We start from the raw sequence: 19,613 nt of genomic DNA, 5'->3' as shown, positions 1-19,613 counted from the left end.
ATTCAGACTTTCAGTCATGAATAGCCCAATAGTTCCTAACTTTTTGTTGCTAAACATAATGCTACACCTTTCCCAATGAGGTTATCATGGATTCCACAGCATTATTTTGTAATTTCTAAATGTGTTCAGTGATAGCATATTAATATCATGTATGTACCTGTGTGGTTTTATATATATATATATATATTTTGTGTGAGAATGTTACAACTATTAATTTATCACCAAATATCTTGCTTGTATTATCTCATTTGAAACTCTATATATGTATAAGGAGAGTTGCATTAATCCATTTTCTAGATGAGAAAGATAATACTCTGAGAGGGTAAGTGATGTTCTTAAGATCAATCAGTTGTTAAGTGATGAATCTGGGATAGTGTGTTCTCTTCTTAATTTCTGAAAATTATCTCATTAATTTAGAATATACTAAATTAGTATATTTTTTTAGTAAAATTTGCTAAATATTCAGTAAAAATTGAAAAATAATATTTCATTTGGTATAAAGATGTAGTGATTCGGATGGCTTTGTAATTCTTTGCAGGAAGCTCAGAGTTCATATAGCTGCTAGGATCAGTATGCTGAATCAAGCCAGAGAAGGAAAACTCTTGTTTCCCAGAAAACTTGTCTAAATGTAAAGTGTCTGCTATTTAACCCGTTACCTTTTATGTTTTTTTGTGTTGTGTCCAAAAGAAGTTTTTATTTTTAAGTCCCTAATCAGATTTGACTAAGACCTACCTGTATCTGTGTGGTCTTAGCCTGGTATATATCCCAGAAATATACCCCTTTTCCCCACATAAACCATGAAAATATTCAGTACATTGGACTACTATACCTTTACAGGTCTGAGAAAGTAGCAATGGAGTTTGCTATTTTCAGTATTTCAAGTAATTTATAAATAATATATAGCTAGTTAAAACTGGTAGCTAGTTAAAACATCAAACTTCTGCCAACATAGCTAGAATTATATATCAAAGGTGACAACAGCAGTTATCTCATTTAAACAGAAGCTTTGGCAGAAATACATGTTTGATAAATTAAACATGAGAAACTGCTAAATAACAAATATAGTGATAAAAAATAGAGTTTTGAAATTTTTTTCAAAACTATGGAATCTAGCAACAAAAATTATGAAAGCACTGATCAATGGTGGAAAGATTAGAGAAACTGTGAGTTAATTTGCGGTACACAGAGATGGAATTATTCAGTGGCCTAAGGGCCCTACTTTAGTTTTATTTGATGCACAATGGTCTAGGATCTTAGGGGCACAGAAACTAAAAACAGACAACGGACACAAAATACTAGTAGTGAAATTCTCTAGGTAACTACTTCTACTTAGGGATTTTGTGCATATTTGCTTCATTGATGCTTTTCACTGAACTTGGTGACTTTTGGTTAATTCCATTCACCTACCGATCCAATAAATTTTTACTGAGCAACTAATATATAAATAAGATAGGTCCTAAATCCTTAATCATAGAAGGACAATTCTGTGACAAAAGAGGTCATATACAGAAAAATGAATCATAAAATGAAATGCTATTTTTCATAACAATAGGCTAATGTCTGTATATTATCCACCTTTATGGATACATCCTATTTTATTCAACCATTCCTCTATGGTGAGACCTCATATAATTTAGGGTCATCAGGGTAACTAAAGCATCAGAGAATGCAGTAATATTTTCATGCATGCTATAAGTTTCAAAAGCCCAAAGCCCATGCAAGCAGTCTTTGTGCCAGATTAGCTGGGCCTAGATGCATTAAGCACTCGTATGTGTAAAGTTTCTATGAATGGAGTTGGAAAGGAAGACACGGTTCCTCATTGAAAATATACATATTTGTTTCCCTAATCTATCATTATTTCTAATAACGACCAGGTAGAACAAAGGATAGGAAGAAAATACTGAGTCTCAAGTAACTGAAGAGATTTTTCTGAGATCTCCATTTTCCTTCTCTGATACAGAAAAAAATTGCTACCTCAGTATAAAGAACTATTTATGTGACATGTCTGTCTGTATTGTCATAGAGGCCAGAAAAGAGATAGTGTGAGGAAGAAGGAATCACAGGCACATAAAACAGGCTTGTTGTGAATAAAATTAACTCTCTATGCTTTTAAGTCAGTTTTATTGAGGTACAATTTACATACTGTAAAATATACCCACTGTAAACGTACGATTCAATGATTTTTAGCAAATTTATAGATCAGTGCAATCATCACTATGATTCAGTTCTAGAATGTTTCCATAACCCCTAGAAGTTCCTTTGTGCCTGTTTGCAGTTAATTTCTGTTCTCATCCCAGTACCGGGCAACTACTGATTTGCTTTCTATCTCTATAAACATGCCTTTTTTGGAATTTCATATAAACAGAATCACAGAAGACAGAGTCCTTATGTTTGAGGTCAATTCATTCTGTAGCATTTATTAATAACCTCTTCCCTCTTTATTGCCAAAACAGTACTCCACTGTATGGACAGTCTACATTTTGTACATCCATTCACCAAGTGATGGATATCTGGACTGTTCCCAGTTTTTGGCTATTATGAATAATGCTTCTTTCTGAGACCTGTTTTCATTTCTTTTGGACTTTTTCCAAAGAGTAGAACTGCTAGGTCATTTGGTAAGTTTATGTTTACTTCATAAACATAAAGTAATACATGAGGGCAATACATGAAGGTTCTAGTTTTTCCACATCTTTGCCAATACTTGGTACTTTTTTTTTTTTTTTTTTTTTTTTTTTTTGGTAACAGCCATTCTAGTAGGTGAACAGTAGTGTCCCACTGTGGTTTTAATTGCACTTCTCTAATGACTGATGATAATGAGCATTTTTTTTCTGTGCTTAGTGGTTTGGTGAAATGTCTATCCAATGTCTTTTGTACATTTTAAAGTTGGATTGTTTGCAAATAAATAGCAGAATCAGACCTGGAGATACAGAGAACAAACTAATGGTAGCCAGAGAGAAGGAGTGGGGGATAGAAAAATAGGAGAAGGGGATCCAGGCTTCCAGTTATGGATTTAATAAGTCATGGGGATGAAAGGCACAATTTAGGAAATAACAGTCAATGATATTGTGAAAGCACTGTATGGTGACAGATGGTTGGTACACTGTGGTAAACACAGTATAAGGTATGTCATTCAACAATCATGACATTGTTCACCCGAAACTAATGTAACATTGTGTGTCAGCTATACTAAAATAAAAAAAAATACATAGATTTATATATGCACACACATATATATAAAATTAAATTGTTTCGTCTGTCTTCTATAATATTTTAAAACTAACAAAAGTAATTTTTTTATCTTGCTTGACTCATTACTCTACTTCTGTTGATAGAGACTATATTTTTAATGCCATATAATAGTTCTAGGTCATCTATTCTGAGAATTATTTCAGAACTATGCACTGTTCTGTAATAATTAGGACCAGGGGTTTTGAAGTCATACAGACCTGAACTTGAATCCCAGCTTTGCCTCTTACAGTCTATAATATGACCTGAGACCAATTATTTTCAAATTTCAGTTTTCTAACTCTAAGAAAGATTCTTACACTATTATATATGACAGAGTTACTTTACAACTAGACTGGGCCATTCCCATGCTTATTTCTGGGGTTGCCTAGGAGTCTATTACTGATTCTTCGCCAAGATAACTAAAGATCTGTAATTTGCTCTTTAAAGTTTTAAACTCCTCTTGCAGCCCCCAAACCTAGCAGTTTATTGACAATTTACACTGGAAGACTTAGACAACCTGACTTGGCTATGGGATGAGAGGGGCATAAAAATCTTCGCTATAAACTTCTGGGGAGCTCTCCTTAAACCAAGATTCCTCGTACAAATTTGGTCATTTATATTCTGGAGATAAAGCACATTCTGTTTAAGAAAGAACTTGGAGAGCTGTACTTGGAAGTGTCTAGGGTCCTCTGCTTGTTTGCATTCTCCTTTACCTGCTATTCTGTATCTTTATTAAAAGACTTTATAAGCATTCTCTGTCAAGTCTTATGCATCATTTCAATGACATGACCCTGTGAAATCTTTACAACTATTTTCTTATAAGATCATTGTAACAGGGGCGCCTGGGTGGCTCAGTGGGTTAAGCCTCTGCCTTCGACTGGGGTCATGATCCCAGGGTCCTGGGATCAAGCCCCACATCGGGCTCCCTGCTGAGCAGGGAGCCTGCTTCCTCCTCTCTCTCTGCCTGCCTCTCTGCCTACTTGTGATCTGTCTGTCAAAAAAAAAAAAAAAAAAAAAAAAAGATCATTGTAACAATTAAATAATGGTACTTGGCTCAATGTTTGTACTCAATATATGCTGATTGTTACTATTAGGTCAATATACAAGAAAAATGCTTTGTTAGGTCTCCTTAATCATTCTAATAAGCAGTGTCCTGATTTCTTTAACAAACATGTCATATTATGGCTATTGACATTTTACTTAGGGCTAAGTGATTAGAGAGGTGGGAAAAGTGATGGAGTCATAGAACAATGAGTAGAAAAACTAGTAGTAAAAAGAAACCTGCACTTTTCAGAAAACAGGTTGGGGAAAACATGAAAAAGTAATTCAAATGATCTAATGTTCAGTTTATGACCCAGAGTGGTAACTTTTTTATTTTAATTTTTTTGAGTTTAGTTCACACACAGTATTACATTAGTTTCAGGCACATAACACAGTGACTCAACACCTCTATAGGTTATGCTATGCTCACTGCAAGTGTAAGCTACCAGTCATCACCCTATAATGCTATTACAATATCACCGACTGTATTTCTTGTGCTGTGCCTTTTATCCCCACAGCCTACTCACTTTGTAGCTGGAAGACTGTATCTCCCACTCCCTTTTACCGATGTTGCCCATCCCCATAATCCCTTCCCTCTGGGAGATATGACTTTCAAGATGTGACAATCTGAATCAAATAAAGAATACACAACATCCCACTGGTCTAAAGTCATACAGACCTGAATCTGAATCTTAGCTTTGCCTCTTACTGTCTTTGTGACCTGAGACTAATTATTTTTGAATCTCAGTTTTTTAATTCTAAGGAAGATTATTACATTATTAGATAGGCAGAGTTATTTTACAACTAGACTGGGCCAACCCTATGCTCATCTCTGGGGTTGCCAGAGTCTAATACAGATTCTTTTTACTTACTAATGTGAAACATTAGGAAAACATAATCACAAAAAATGGGCAAAGTCACAGATACTACATCTTTGTAGGTGTTAAGTGATATAAGGTTATAGGATAGAAGACCAAATTTGGCAACAAAATCAGGACTTAAAACATTCCAAGATTTGATTAAAAGAAATAATTCAAGAATTATACCATTCTGGAAAGAACTGTGACCTCCAAATAAACAAGAGGAAAAGCAAAATGGATCCACGCTTAAATTCATTTTGCTGTACAGCCATACCAAAAAGGACCATTATTAAAAGTTAACATGAAAAAGGAATAGGATAGAAAAATGATATCTTATGGAGGTTACAACTGTCAAGATTTTTGCTTGAAGTTATGTGTATATGTATCTACATATGTGGATATATAGATACATATACAGATTAAATAGAGATATAGCTGAAAGGAGATTATATGCCATTAGTGGTATCATCTACTAGGCATATACATAAGACCATTATACTACTAGAATTATACCAATAAAATTTAAAAAGAGAGTCACACATATAAAATTAACATGCAAATATCTGACTACTGTGTTGGTGACATTTCACCACATATTTAAAAAGAGTTATGAATTTGGGGAGGGATGCTATGATTGGAGCAGAGAATGCTTTCTGTGGTAGAAATTAACTCATATCTGGGCTGAATGGACTACACAGAATCAAATAAGTCACAGTTATTTAAAATCTGCTAGAACCCTATTTTACATTCAGAATACTTAAAAATTTAGGAAGTCTATATTTCTAGTATTCCAAATCTTGTAGCTAGGATTCTACAAATTTTGGTCAACTATGCAAGTGATACAGTCAAGCACATGAATGGCTAAAATTCTGATAGCTGTAAGTGGAAAATGCAGTGCATCATAAAGGATCACAATGAGTTGACCTACACAGGAATTTAAAATGTACAAATTAAAACATTTAATAACTTTTGTGTGTTTTTGCTAATAGGGCAGGATTTAAATACAGAGCACTAATAAACAACAGACCATCTTGGAAGTTTTGTTTGAAATAATGCAAGCAATACGAAATTTGGAAAAGCAGATGTTTGTATAATCAGAGAGGAAAATACTTAAAGTATATTTAACAGTTAAGGTAGGTCAGTCATGAGATTTCCAAGGTAATAACAATCTTGACTATTATTACTTATGTCACATTCTGTTTTCATCCAACTCAAATTGCATTAAAAAAAAAAAAGAGAGAAACAAAACATTTCTTAAGTTAACTGCTCATATATAATTTGATAACCGTTCTACAGTTGAAGTAATTTGATGACCAGATATTATTCTCAGTCTTCTCTCATAATTTTGTAAGCAAATGTTTATTCATACACATTAAAGAATGGGAGTTCATCATTCTTTAAATTACATCTATTACGAACAAAGGCACTTACAGTACCAGGAACACAATTTTGGAAACTTATCAGAAAAAAAAATAGAGAAACACTGCCAGCTATAAGTCAAAGCAGGATCCCATTTTTAATTTTCAGAACATACGAACATTTACTCTGAACATCCACTGACGTGTTAGGTTTTCCCTTTGACAGGTAACTACTTGTAAACATATTTTGTCTAATCCATCAGCACCATCCCTTCCACTTGGATGAACACATTTCTATATGCAACATAGGGGATATGCAATGATAGACACTAACAATATCAACAGAAGAACCCAAGAAGAAACGTGGCTGGGATTATAAAAGTCATTTTGCTAAAATTAATCATAAAGAGAATGTAAGAGAACAAAACTAGTCAATGGATAACTCTAATCTCTACTCTTTTCAAAATCGAAGAAATCCAATACCTATCTTATACTTAACAGTCACTCTAAGCACTATCAAAAAATAATGCAAAATACCAGGTCAGTCCTTGGGCCCTTCTCCTTCTCCCCTTTTGCTCTCCTTCCATTTGTAAACATTTCCTTAAACACTGACTGTACTACCACATACCAGTTACTGGGCCAGATGCTGCAGATACCTATGAATAAGGCAATGTTTCTGCCAATAAGAGATTAACAGTTGAATGTTAGAAAGCAGGTTCAAAAAGTAATTATTACACCACACATTAAATGCCATGACATCTATATGCTCAGGTGTTACTGGGAATATGGAGTAATAATATATACTGGATAGGAGATGGAGTGGAAAATTGAAGGGAGGTGGTGGTTGCGGTAAGTGGCAGAGTAGTTAACAAAGTCATAAAAAATCCATAGGAGTCATTCATATGTGTGAGAGAGATTACAGGCAGCATGGTCAATACGAGCAGCAGCACAGAGAGGAAAAAAAAACTAGAATGCATCAGGTAACAATAAAGTCTAATATTGCTAGGACAATATATACGAAGCTAGAAATAGTGGGACAGATGGCTGGAGAAACTGGCCATGGTCAGGTCAGGAGGGCCTGGGCTTTATTTTATAGGTAAATGGGAGTCAAAGGAGTGTTATGATCAGACTTGATTTTCAGGTAGTTCACTATCTACCTTATAGATAACAGAATCAAAAGAGTAATTGGTTTTCAGTTAATTCACTTTGGTGGTTGTGTGAAAAATAGACTTGGAAGGGACAAGATGAAAAGCAGAAATAACAGTTACATTTGTACTAATCTATGTCTAAGATAATGAGGACTGCCCAGACAATACTAAGAAAGATGAAAATAAAATCTAGGGATCAGAAATTTAGAGTGGGGGGAGGGAAGGTCTCCTCTCAGCTCTTAGCTCAGGTTCCTGTGCAGGTAGTGACTATTTTGGACAACTTTATACCAGTAAATTTGAAAAAGATAAAAACCATAATGAAGGAAAACTGATTCAAAAAGAAAGAGAAAACTTAGAAAGTCCTATAGTATTAAATACCATATGAATCAGTATTTAAGGGCTTCTGGGTGGCACAGTCAGTTGGGCTTCTAACTCTTGGTTTCAGCTCCGGACATGATCTCAGCATTCTGGGATCAAGCTCTGTGCCAGGATCTCTGCTCAGAGGGGAGTCTGCTTGGGATTGTCTCTCTCTCTCTCCCTTCACTTATTCCCCCTCCCCACTTGTTCTTTCTCTCTCTCAAAAATTAAATAAATCTTTTTTAAAAAGTAGTAATTTTAAAAAACCCTCATGAGTATCAGCTCCAGATTATTTTAATGGCAAGTCCTACTAAATAGTCAAGGAACTGATAATTCCAATCTTCCATAAATTATTCCAGAGGTTAGAAAAAGAGGATACTCTTCTACAGTTTATTTCTCTATTTTGTTAAAACATTTAGTCCTTAATGACTATATCTTCATAAAGACTTCTCATATAAATAAATCACAAGTTAGAAATTATTATGCTAAATCCTGAGGATGTATAAAAACTGTAAGACATGAATCCTGCCATTAAGAAGCTTTGTAATAAGTTGTGAAATAAAGAAACCCAAGTCTTCCAACTTTGTTCTCCTTTTTCAAGATTGTTTTGGCTACTCAGGATTCTCTCAGATTCCACTAAATTTTAGGACAGAAACACCACGTGTTTCTATTTGTGCAAAGAACTTTGTTGGGATTATGATAGTAATTTCACTGAATGTGTAATAATGCTGCTTTGAGAAATATTATCACTTTAACAATATTGTCTTCTAATCCATGAACACAGAATATATCTTCATTTATTTAACTCTCTTAAAAAGTCCTTAAGCAGGGGTGCCTGGGTAGCTCAGTTGGTTGGGTGACTGCCTTTCGCTCAGGTCATGATCCTGGAGTCTTGGGATTGAGTCCCACCTTGGGCTCCCTGCTTGGGAGTCTGCTTCTCCTGCTGACCTCTGTCCTCTCATGCTTTCTCTCTCACTCTCTCAAATAAATAAATAAAATCATTAAAAAAAAATTTAAAAACCCAAAAAACTCCTTAAGCAATATTTTGCGTTTCGTGTACTGGTCTTAGTTAGTGTACTGTTTAGTGTAGAAGTCTTTTACCTCGGTTAAATTTATTCCTAAGTATTTTGTTCTTTTTGATGCTATAATAATGGAATTGTTTTCATAATTTTCTTTTTGAAATGTTCATGGTTAGCATGTATGAAATGCAACTGGTTCTTGTGTGCTCATTTTGTATCCCATAACTTTGCTATTAAAATATTCTTTTCATCGGGGCACCTGGGTGGCTCACTGGGTTGGGCATCTGCCTCCAGTTCAAGTCATGATCTCAGGGTCCTGGGACTGAGCCCCACATCAGGCTTCCTGTTCAGCAGGAAGTCTGTTTATCTCTCTCCCTCTGCCCCTCCTCCTCATTTGTGCTCACCTGTGCTCGCTCGCTCTCTCTCTCAGATAAATAAAATCTTAAGAAAAAAAATTCTTTCACTTACTTAATATTTATTTTAAATGAATAAATTCACATGTTAATATATATGGCTTTAGGTAGTAGATATATATTTAGTTGCATGGCATTAGTATCTGCCTCACCATCTAAATAAATAAATAGTTTGATTTGATAACTTTTAGAAGGAAGCCAAATGAGGAAGAAGTATTTTCTTTATGCCTGGTCTTTTCAGCTTTTGTCATTTGTTGACCAACCTTTCCTCATCCCTTCCCTGAAACTTTTATTTTCTTTGGCCTTCCTCCAATTCTTCTATTTGTCTCACTACTTCTGTCCACAGGCTCATTCTCCTACCTCTAAGTTCCTGCTCAATTTGAACATGGCCTAAGATTCGGTGCTCATTCCTGTTTCCTTCTCTGTGGATTCCCTTTCTTCAGATTCCTTGTTTCCCAGAACTTCACTCATTTCCATTTGACTGACTCCCCTTAATAAGCATACAGTAACAAGATATATATGAAGAACTGAGAACCTCAGCTCAGTGAGGAATGAACCTTTTCTGAACCACTTCTGTTGGCAGAGAGATGAATTTACAGGGAAGAGTAGACAAAACTTTTTCTATCCACCCTGTCTTTTATCAGGTAATATCTTTAAAGGAGTAGTTAAAGAGGGAGGGATAGTTTTCATTTTGTTTACCTTTATTTCTCTCTCCAGTACCATTAAAAAGGACAGTCTGTATACATATTTCAACAATTCACACACAGAATTTTTTAAAACCTTAAGTTTGTGTAATTATTTTAAAGAGGGGGGAAAAACCCACAAAATGATTAATTTAAAAATCAACTCACCAATAATGCCGCTATCTCTGCTTTCAAGGGTAGAGGTTGGACTAGTAACAGCCCCATAGCTGCAGTCTTTGGCAGCGGCATTTGTACTGACTGGCGGGAGGGTGGAGCAGGGGCTACTGGCTGGTGGAGAGGCAGTGCTACTAGTCAAGGTGGAACAGGGACTTATCCGCTGAGTGATTGCTGAGGTCTGAAAAATTGGAATGAAAAACAAGATCAACTGATCGCTGTTAAAGTAAAATGTATCTTATGGCAAAACATACGCTTTGATGAGAGAAAGAACAAAATCTACATACATAGCTTTTACATCAACTAGGTACTAGTTGCTTTCTGCCTTCTAGGGTAAGAGAGTCTGCATCATACAGTTAAGGTGCAACTTGATAAATTTAACACAAGCAGAGACTGTGGTCAGTTTTTCTGCCTAAGAAATTCCTAGTGACAAATATCCTTTATCACTGCCATGAATTCACAGAGGGATTTTTCATGAACTACAAGATGTCCTTGCTTTTTCCTATCAACAAATCTATTCTGAAAGCTTAGAAGTTAGTCTTGTTAATACTTTTCTTTAGATTTAAAAAAAAGTATCTGCAGCCAAGGAGAAATAAAAATAAGGCTCTCAATGCGAATAAACATTTTTTTTTAATACATAGGTGGCTACTCTAAGACAGTAAATGAATGCAGAGAATATGCCCTATCTTTAAAGTCTAACTAAAAAATAGATAAAAAACAATGTTCATTTAAAGAAAAACTAAATAATTTCTCTGTAGAAACTGATTATAGACTGAGATTGCTTTGTATCTTGAATGACTTTTATATCTGAGGTCACCTCAGTTTAAAGTTTTTGATGGGAAGGAATGAATAATCACCAAAAAGATTGGTGACAATATATCTTGGCTCACCTAATTTAACAAAAATCCACTTTTCCTTAGCTCTTTCTACCCAAATAAATTGCCAAAATAATGAATAAAAGTATATATTTTTTCAAACACTAAAAAAATTTTATCCTTTTTAAAATGGTAAGTTATCATTGACAAAATTACTGAAGGAACACTAATGATACCATTCGACATCTTTAAATGTCAAATCTGAAAGAAATCTTTTGACTTCTTTACCTATAGAGTCACTATTCACATTCTCCCCACTAAAATTGAAGACTTACATTTAACAACTTGACTTGAAAATGTGTTAATCACTAAATACGAGAAAATTAAGGCTCTTTCACTCATCCTGAAATAAGTTTCAGATACAATCCCTTGTATTTAATCATATGTGTTGAATCCAGGTTTTGACTTTAATTTAAATGCTATAGCTAGGTCATAAAGGATACAGTCAACTTAAAGCACAGGTGACATTCTCAGAACCTTGCAATGAAGCAAATCTTTTCAACCGTATTAATAATATTAGGAGCTGATTTTTGTTAGTCATACCACAATCTATGCCATTTCTCTTTTCTCTATGTCATTTTTTCTCCAGAGGATGGAGGAGTTTCAATTTCTTTGTAATCTCCTCTATTTTTATAAAACGAGGCTGGCCTACCACAGCAATGAGTTTTAACTAGGTATGCAGGAGAATCACCTATGGAATGTAAAAAAGCAAGCTCCCCAATGAAACTGACAGATGCAGAACCCCACACCCCAGACTTACTGAATCAGAATCCTCCCTAGTTAGAATCTAACATGGCAATTTTTAACCTCCTCACTCTCAGTTTAAAAAAATATGTGGGTAGATGAAATGAACTATACTAGGATTTTTTTTTTTTACATTAAATATATCTATAGTCATTCCATATTGAAAAAGTTCCATTTTGGTATGAATCTATTACCTCCATAGCAACTCATTTCCATTTTTAGACAAGATTCTCAGTCTGTTCTTTGAGAAAGGAAACTATATTACACGCATAATACAGCCAATGTGGAGGTTAAGCCCAAATGACACTATTTTTACTACAAGTTGTTCTCTACAAAATAAAACTTGTATCACAGAATGTATGCTTTAAAAGCTTTAACTATAAAGGCAAAGCTTAAAGATCAAGCTGTTTAGAAAGCAGAAATTTGCTCATGGCTTATGAATTAAAAAGCAGGCCTCCTCTTTATCTAAGAAGGCCAGTTAATGAGATACAGAAATCTCCTCTAGGTAGAGAAAGACAACATTAACAGTTCTCCATAATTTAAGCTAAAATGGACATCTAATTAAACCACCCCACTTTCAAAACCTTTCAGTTGTTTTTCAATTGTGTTCTCTGGAAGTATCCCAAACTCCCAGTCTGATCTCTTAAAGGTTCTAAAATTTACACAAGGTAAGAACCTGATGATGGAATTCCTAAAGTACATCCTACTACTCCAGAAATTGAGTGAAGAAAATATAATGGTTGGTTGAATATCACTTCAGTACTTTGTCTTTTGTAGAAAAACGATACACGCTGATTTTCCTGTGCTGGATTCTGTCCTTTCTAGTGTAACTCTGAGGATGCCATTACCCTCAGGCCCTCCCGAACAAAGCAATTTATCTTTGTTAGCATGCTGATTAGCTTGGAAGAAAGTCACCAAATGAAGATGATAACCTTAATAACCTTCCTAAGACTAAAAATTCCAATTCCAGTGATCAATTTAGTCATTTCCTTCTGTAGCTCCAAGATAGTTTCATGGTATATTATATTCCAAGACAGTCATAATTATTGATATTTTACATTTGTTCAAAGCTTACAGTTTAAAAAATTTTAGCATTATTTCATTTACCCCTTACCAACCAAATAAGGCAAAATGAGTATTAATTTTCCCATTAAGAAATGTGAATAAGAAACTGCCCTCAAGAATGAAAGCTTTAACTTCCCCAAATCATAGTTCTTGCCATATATTTATATACTAATTATACTGCATAGTATTTTATACCTTCTATTTATATGGCATTTCACAGCTTACAAAGTAATTTCATATTCACGATTTACCTTGATCCTCACAACAATCCTGTCAGGTGTTATTATTTTATATTACACTGAAACAGTATGGTGCAGCTGTTAAGAACAGAAATTTGTAAAAGTGACTGTCTGGATTTGAATACTATTCTATAACTTTGTGGCACCGTGCTTCCACTTTTTTATCTGAAATCTGGAATATCCAAGGACCCTATCACATTGGGTTGTCGGAAGCTTAGATAAAATAGTACAAATAAATCAATTAGTACAATGATTAGCATGTAGCAAGCACTTCATAAATGTCAGCTGTTATTACCTATGAAAAACCTAAAGCTCAGGGAGGTTAAGTGACATGTTCGAATTCACAAAGTCATAGGTGGCAGAGTTGGAAGCAGGACACAGATTTTTTACTTCTTCGTTCAGAGACTTTTCTGTTTTCTTTCCTTTGTTAACTGAAGTATAGTTGATACCCAATGTTACTTCAGCTTCAGATGAATAACAGTGATTCTTACAATTAGAAACAACATGATCGGGGTGCCTGGGTGGCTCAGTGAGTTAGAGCCTCTGCCTTTGGCTCAGGTCATGATCCCAGGGTCCTGGGATCAAGCCTCGCATCAGGCTCTCTGGAGCAGAGAGCCTGCTTCCTCCTCTCTCTCTGCCTGCCTCTCTGCCTACTTGTGATCCCTGTCAAATAAATAAATAAAATCTTAAAAAAAAAAAAAACCCAACAACATGATCCTTGGCAAATACTCCTACTGTAACATCATGTTCCTTGGTCATTATTAGAACACAGTCACGTTTTTAACTGGACACAAACATCAAGAAATAAAAAGTAAAAAAAAATGGATGTTTTACTTAAACCAGTATCAGAAAGGCCCTCAACATATATCATTCCTATTTTTTATTCACGGGGCATAGCATACCAACACAGTTAAAATATAAACTAATTTAAAAAAAGACAATCAATCCCTGCCATTGTGAAGCTTACACTCTTGTATGAGATACACACAAGGAAAGAAAAACAAAAATCCACAACTAAATATGGAGTGTAATAAATTAATGATTAAGAGCTATAAAAAAAAAAAAGCAGCAGGATAAGGGGTGATAACCATGGGCAGGTGCTATTAGAGACAGCAGGTAAGGAAGGCTTCCCTGAAGAGGTAACACTTAAAAGAGCATCAAATGAAGTGAGCAAGTGAGTTTTGGGGGGAGCGCTTTCCAGTATTAAAGGAATGTTCTGTGTCAGAGGAATGACAGGAAGGCCAGTGATGCTGGAGGGCTGCAGGTCAAAGGGAGAAGGGTTGGCAGTGTAGGAGAGGTAGTAGCAAGGGGTCAGATGAGGCAGTGCCTTTCTGATCACGCTGAATATTTTAGATTCAACTCTAAATGTGATGGGAAAACAGTGGAGGATTGAGAGCACAGAAGCAAAAGGATCGGACTGACGTTTTACAAGGATCGCTCTGGTTATTGTGTGAACAGATTACAAAGGAGCAAGAATGGAAGCAGAGGGCTATTAGGAGGCTATTTATTCATTCAGTAAATATTTACTGAGCACCTGCCAAAGCTAGACCCTATTCTAGATGTAGAGGATACAGCAGTAAATAGGACAGGCGGAAGTTCCAGGGGCGACTGTGTGGCTTGGTCGGTTAAGCATCTGCCTTTGGCTAGGGTCATGATCCCAGGGTCCTGGGATAGGCCCTGAGTTGGGCTCCTTGCTTGGTGAGGAGCTTGCTTCTCCCTCTCCTCCCCACTCATGCTCTTTTTATCTCTCACTATCTTTGTCTCTCTCTCTCAAATAGGTAAGTAAAATCTTAAAAAAAAAAAAAAGTTCCAGGCCTTACAGTCCAGTAACCATCACAGTAGCCCAGGCAAGAGGACAATGACCTGGACTCAGGTGTAGCAGTGGAAATAAAGAGAAGGGAGCAGATTCAACATATATTTTGCAGACAAAGCCTACATGATTTGCCAAAAGAGTGAATGAATAATCTGATAGTGAAAGCTCAAGAAAGGCTCCGATGTTTTTGTCCGAAGCATGAAAGTGGTACAAACTACTCAGAAGGAAAACACTGCAGAAGGAGCAGGTTCTGGGAAAAAATGTCAGGTTTTGACATGTTAGGTTTGAGCTGTGTCTTGGACACAACAGGTAGAAAAGGGAGTACAGGTAGCTGGAAATACACTGGAGTTAAGGGGAAAGGCAGGGCCAGAGGCAATTCAGAAGTTAAGAGAGTATTTAAAAAAAAAAAAAAAAAAGGAATGGAGGAGTTTCAATATGATTAGAATCTCCAGGCATCGGAATTTTATAAAAAATGCCCAGGTGATTGTAATGTGCAGCCAGCAAAACCAATGACCAAGGGAATGAGCATAGAGAAGTCAGAGGAGAGAGCTCTGGAATACCTGAATATTATCCACATGATCTATAAATATAATCCTTAAAGACTATATTATTTTGTGACAAAGCTAACATAGGACACAGAATCTTCACAAGTATTTGCGAAGAATATACAAGATGAACTCAAATTGTCATCTTCTAGAATAAAGGATTCACTACAGGACATACATTTTAAAAATGAGCACACAAATAAATCTGAGTCTACTTCCTTTGCTACATTTAAATTAAAAAATAGCTAGAAGAAAAAAAATCTATGGAATAAATGTTCACATTGCTGGTATTTTTAAACTTTCTGACATGAATACTTAGATCATTAATTTTTCAGATTTTCACTTTTCTAATTATGTATTCAATTTTAAATTTTTTGAGCACCTCTTAATTGTAAGTTTTAAATATTATCAATACATACTATAAGTTTTGTAATATTTTGTTATTATTTCAGTTTAAAATATTTTCTAATTTCTTATGATTTCTTCTTTGGCTGAAAGGCTATTTAGAAGTATATTAATAGCCAAATATTTGGGGGATTTTCTAAATTATCTTCTAGCTATTATTAAGGTTATCACTTTGTAATTGATTAATTCTACTATGATCACAGTAATTGTAATCCAAAATTTATCAAGACCTGGTCAGCATATTGTCAATTTGATAAATAATCCTTATGTACATGAAAACAATGTATATTCTGTAATTTCCAGGTGCAGTGCTCACATAAATGTCAATTCTGTTTTTTGGCTTATGCACTTAATAATTTCTAGATTCATTCCATAATGAATCAAAACTTTAAAGTGACTTTTTAGACCAAGAATGAAACTAAAAGGTGTTTCACAAACTAAAGTAATACAGTGATGATAGAAAGTTGAGCTACATCTTCAGGCCTCAAAAGTCATTCAACCATTGGGATCCACACATACACACACCCTGCAACATTGTTCCTGATATAACAGGCTGATTTATTCCACATTTCACAGGTGACAGCAAGCAGTTTACCTGATTTTCATCCTGTACCTCCATGTTGTATTGGTCACCTGGCTGAACTTCCGTGACTTTCTCTCCAAGGAGGAAACCCAGACGAGTCATGAGTGTGTTTGCTGCCTCATCTACAGATGGAGGAGGACCAAGTTCCTGTTCAGCATCACCTACAACAGACAGACATTGAAACACTTGAGTCTTTCAAAATAAAATGGCCTCGTCCCACAGCTATTCTTACAATTAATTTGGTCATTCCCTTTGTTTTAGTTCTAAATCCAAAATTACCAGGTCCCTGCCTAGAAGCCAATTTTCCCACTTCCACACAATTGATATATTATTTCCTCGGATTATCCTCAATATATCTACTTGAAACCTGGACTTAAGAGAATATTTGTAATTTACTAACTAGAAGAAGTTTCCTATTTCTTTGGCAGTTAGGGTTCCAATTCAGTTCTAGTCTTAGACCTAGCTCCAGCCACAATCCCCACCTTCATTCAAGTTCTTTTATCTTCTTTTTCTTTTCTCTTACAGTTTATGTAAATATTTTTTTTCAAAAGATTTTGAAATAAGTTTACACTTTTAAAAAAGTTTCAAGAATAGTAAAAAGAACATTGTTTCCCTTAACCATTTGGAAGTATAGACATGATGTCTCATCATCCCCAGTTAGTGTGTCCTATAAACAAGGACATTCTCTTTACATGGTCACAGCACCAGCACAGACGTCAGGAAACTAACATTTGGCATTATTATGATCTCAACCACAGATCCCATTCAAGTTTTGTCCTAGCAACGTCCTTTCTAGCAAAAGGATCCATTTCAGTGTTATTCAGTACATTTCATTCTCAGTTCTCTTGTAACTCTTTTAATTTGGAACAGTCATCCAGTCTTCTTAACTTTCATGACCTTGACACGTCTGAAAATTATAGGCCAGTTGTTTTGTACAATGTCCCTCAATTCGAACTTATCTCCTATTACCTTGTACTTTGACTCAGGTTGCACATTTTGGGCAGAACTATCACAAAAGTGATGCTCTGTTAACTTTGATCGCTTGGTTATAGTAGTGTTTGCTATATCTGCCATTCTAAAACTATTCTTTTCTCTTTGTAATTAATAAGTACTCTATGGGGGGGTTACTTTGAGTCTACATAAATGTATCAACAAGTTTTTAAATTAAAAAAAATTTTTGTGATAAAAATGTATACCAAGATTTTTCATTTTAACCATTTTAACAAGTACAAGTCAGTGGCATTAAGTTCATTCATAGTGTTGTATAGCCACTGCCACTGTCCACTTCCAGAACTTTTTCATCTTCCCCCAAAGAAACCCTGTACCCATTAAATAAAAACTTCCCATTCCCGCCTCTTACTAGCCCCAACTAGTCTCTATTCTGCTCTCTATCTCTACAAATTTGCCTTTTCTTGGTACCATGCAAGTGGAACCACACAATATTTGTCCTTTGACATCCTGCCTAACTGACTTTGCATGTTTTCAAGGGTCATTCATGTTGTAGCATGTATCAGAATTTCATTCCTTTTTATGAACAATTAATATTCCATTGTATGTACATTACCATAGTTTATTCAACTGATATTGGACCTTGGGGTTGTTTTTAATCTGTTAGATATTAGAATGTATCATATATATATTTCTATATATGTTATATATAAGAATAATGATAGTATAGACATTGGTGTGAAAGTATCGATTGGACTCTCCTCAGTGACCTTTTGTCCACTACTTTTTTAGCATTCACTAATGCTTCTTGATTGAATTCATTACTATCATGCCAAGTAGTAATTTTTCTAAACCCATCACTTTTTCTACAGCTTAGTTTCTTTTCCTTACTTATTTATCAGAACTTAATGATTCCTATATATTCACTGACTTACAACCTGTTACTATCATTATTTATTTTGTTGTTCCAGTTGTCCCAGATTTGGCCAGGGTAAGCCGTTTCAATGTGGCTCTTGCAACATTTGGACATACTTGTGTCATTTTCTGAGTACTTCCTTTCTTTCTGGTACAATAAGATGTTCCAGGATCATCTTTTACTTTCCCTGCCCTAGCCCTAGAAGCCCTGGTTATTTTTAGTGGAAAAAGGCATTTAGAATATCAGGTATGCTTATGGCTGTTAGGATGCCATTGACCTCCAGGTCCACAAGGACAGAGTTAGGCAGTATAATCATGTACATACACACATGTATATATACATACACATTCACACATCCTTATATTCATTTTCGTTTGTAATTCTGTACACAAACATACACCCCAAAAGTTCCCGGTGATGTTCTAATTTCAATTCAATCCCATAAGGTTAATTTAGGTTTTATTTTTCCCCAAAGCTTTTTTTTTTTCCCATAGTTCTTCAATTGTGAGAAATCTGACTCTCACTATCCTTACTTCATCTGTTCCCCCTTTAAATACATATGTCACTGCTGCTCTCTGCCATCCTGCACGCAAGTGCTCTACTCCCCCAGCTTGGGGTCCTACCCCATGCCACAGGAGGCTGACTAGCATGTCCCCCACAGTCAGAGTCTTTTTTTTTTTTTTAAAGAGAGAGTGAGAGAGAGCATAACACATGCACAAGAGAATGGAGGCTAGAGGCGGAGGGAGAGAGAATCTCAAGCTGCCTCCCTACTGAGCACACAGCCTTATGCAGGGCTTGATCGATCCCACAAGCCATGAGATCATGATCTGAGCCAAAAATCACAAGTCTGATGCTTAACCGAGCCACCCAGGTGCCCCCAGCGTAATTTTTAAAAATTTGATATATAATTCACATACCATCAACTCTATCCTCTTGAATTGTACAGTTCAGTGGTTTTTAGTATATTCATAAGGTTATGCAACCACCATCACTTTCAAATACCAGAATATTTTAATCACTCCCCAAAGAAACCCCATTAAAGTTCATTTTTGCCCTGAAATTTATATAACCCCCCTCCCAAATTCCTGATCGTTGGTATTCATTTTAATCCTCTACCTCCAGACTGCTACATTCTTTTCATACAATTTGCTTTTTTAGGTTCTTATTCTATTTAGGCTATTTTTCAGTGGTCACCAACT

At 35.4% G+C, this 19,613-nt stretch overlaps 1 protein-coding gene across 11 annotated transcripts in view; it reads right to left on the bottom strand.

Annotated features, from left to right (window-relative positions):
- TANC2 (tetratricopeptide repeat, ankyrin repeat and coiled-coil containing 2) overlaps positions 1-19,613 on the bottom strand; it is a 360,787-nt gene that overhangs the window by 136,733 nt on the left and 204,441 nt on the right. For all 11 annotated transcript variants that reach the window (XM_082706545.1, XM_082706546.1, XM_082706542.1 and 8 more), the window contains 2 exons: positions 16,563-16,711; positions 10,276-10,462 (listed from right to left, as the gene is read on the bottom strand). In XM_082706545.1, coding sequence (XP_082562671.1) covers positions 10,276-10,462; positions 16,563-16,711 — 336 coding nt within the window. The remainder of the gene's footprint in view (positions 1-10,275; positions 10,463-16,562; positions 16,712-19,613) is intronic.

The sequence above is a fragment of the Mustela nivalis genome (genome assembly GCF_964662115.1).
Source record: "Mustela nivalis genome assembly, chromosome: 17".
Lineage (NCBI taxonomy): Eukaryota > Metazoa > Chordata > Mammalia > Carnivora > Mustelidae > Mustela > Mustela nivalis.
This window is presented reverse-complemented; position numbering and strand designations above follow the sequence as displayed.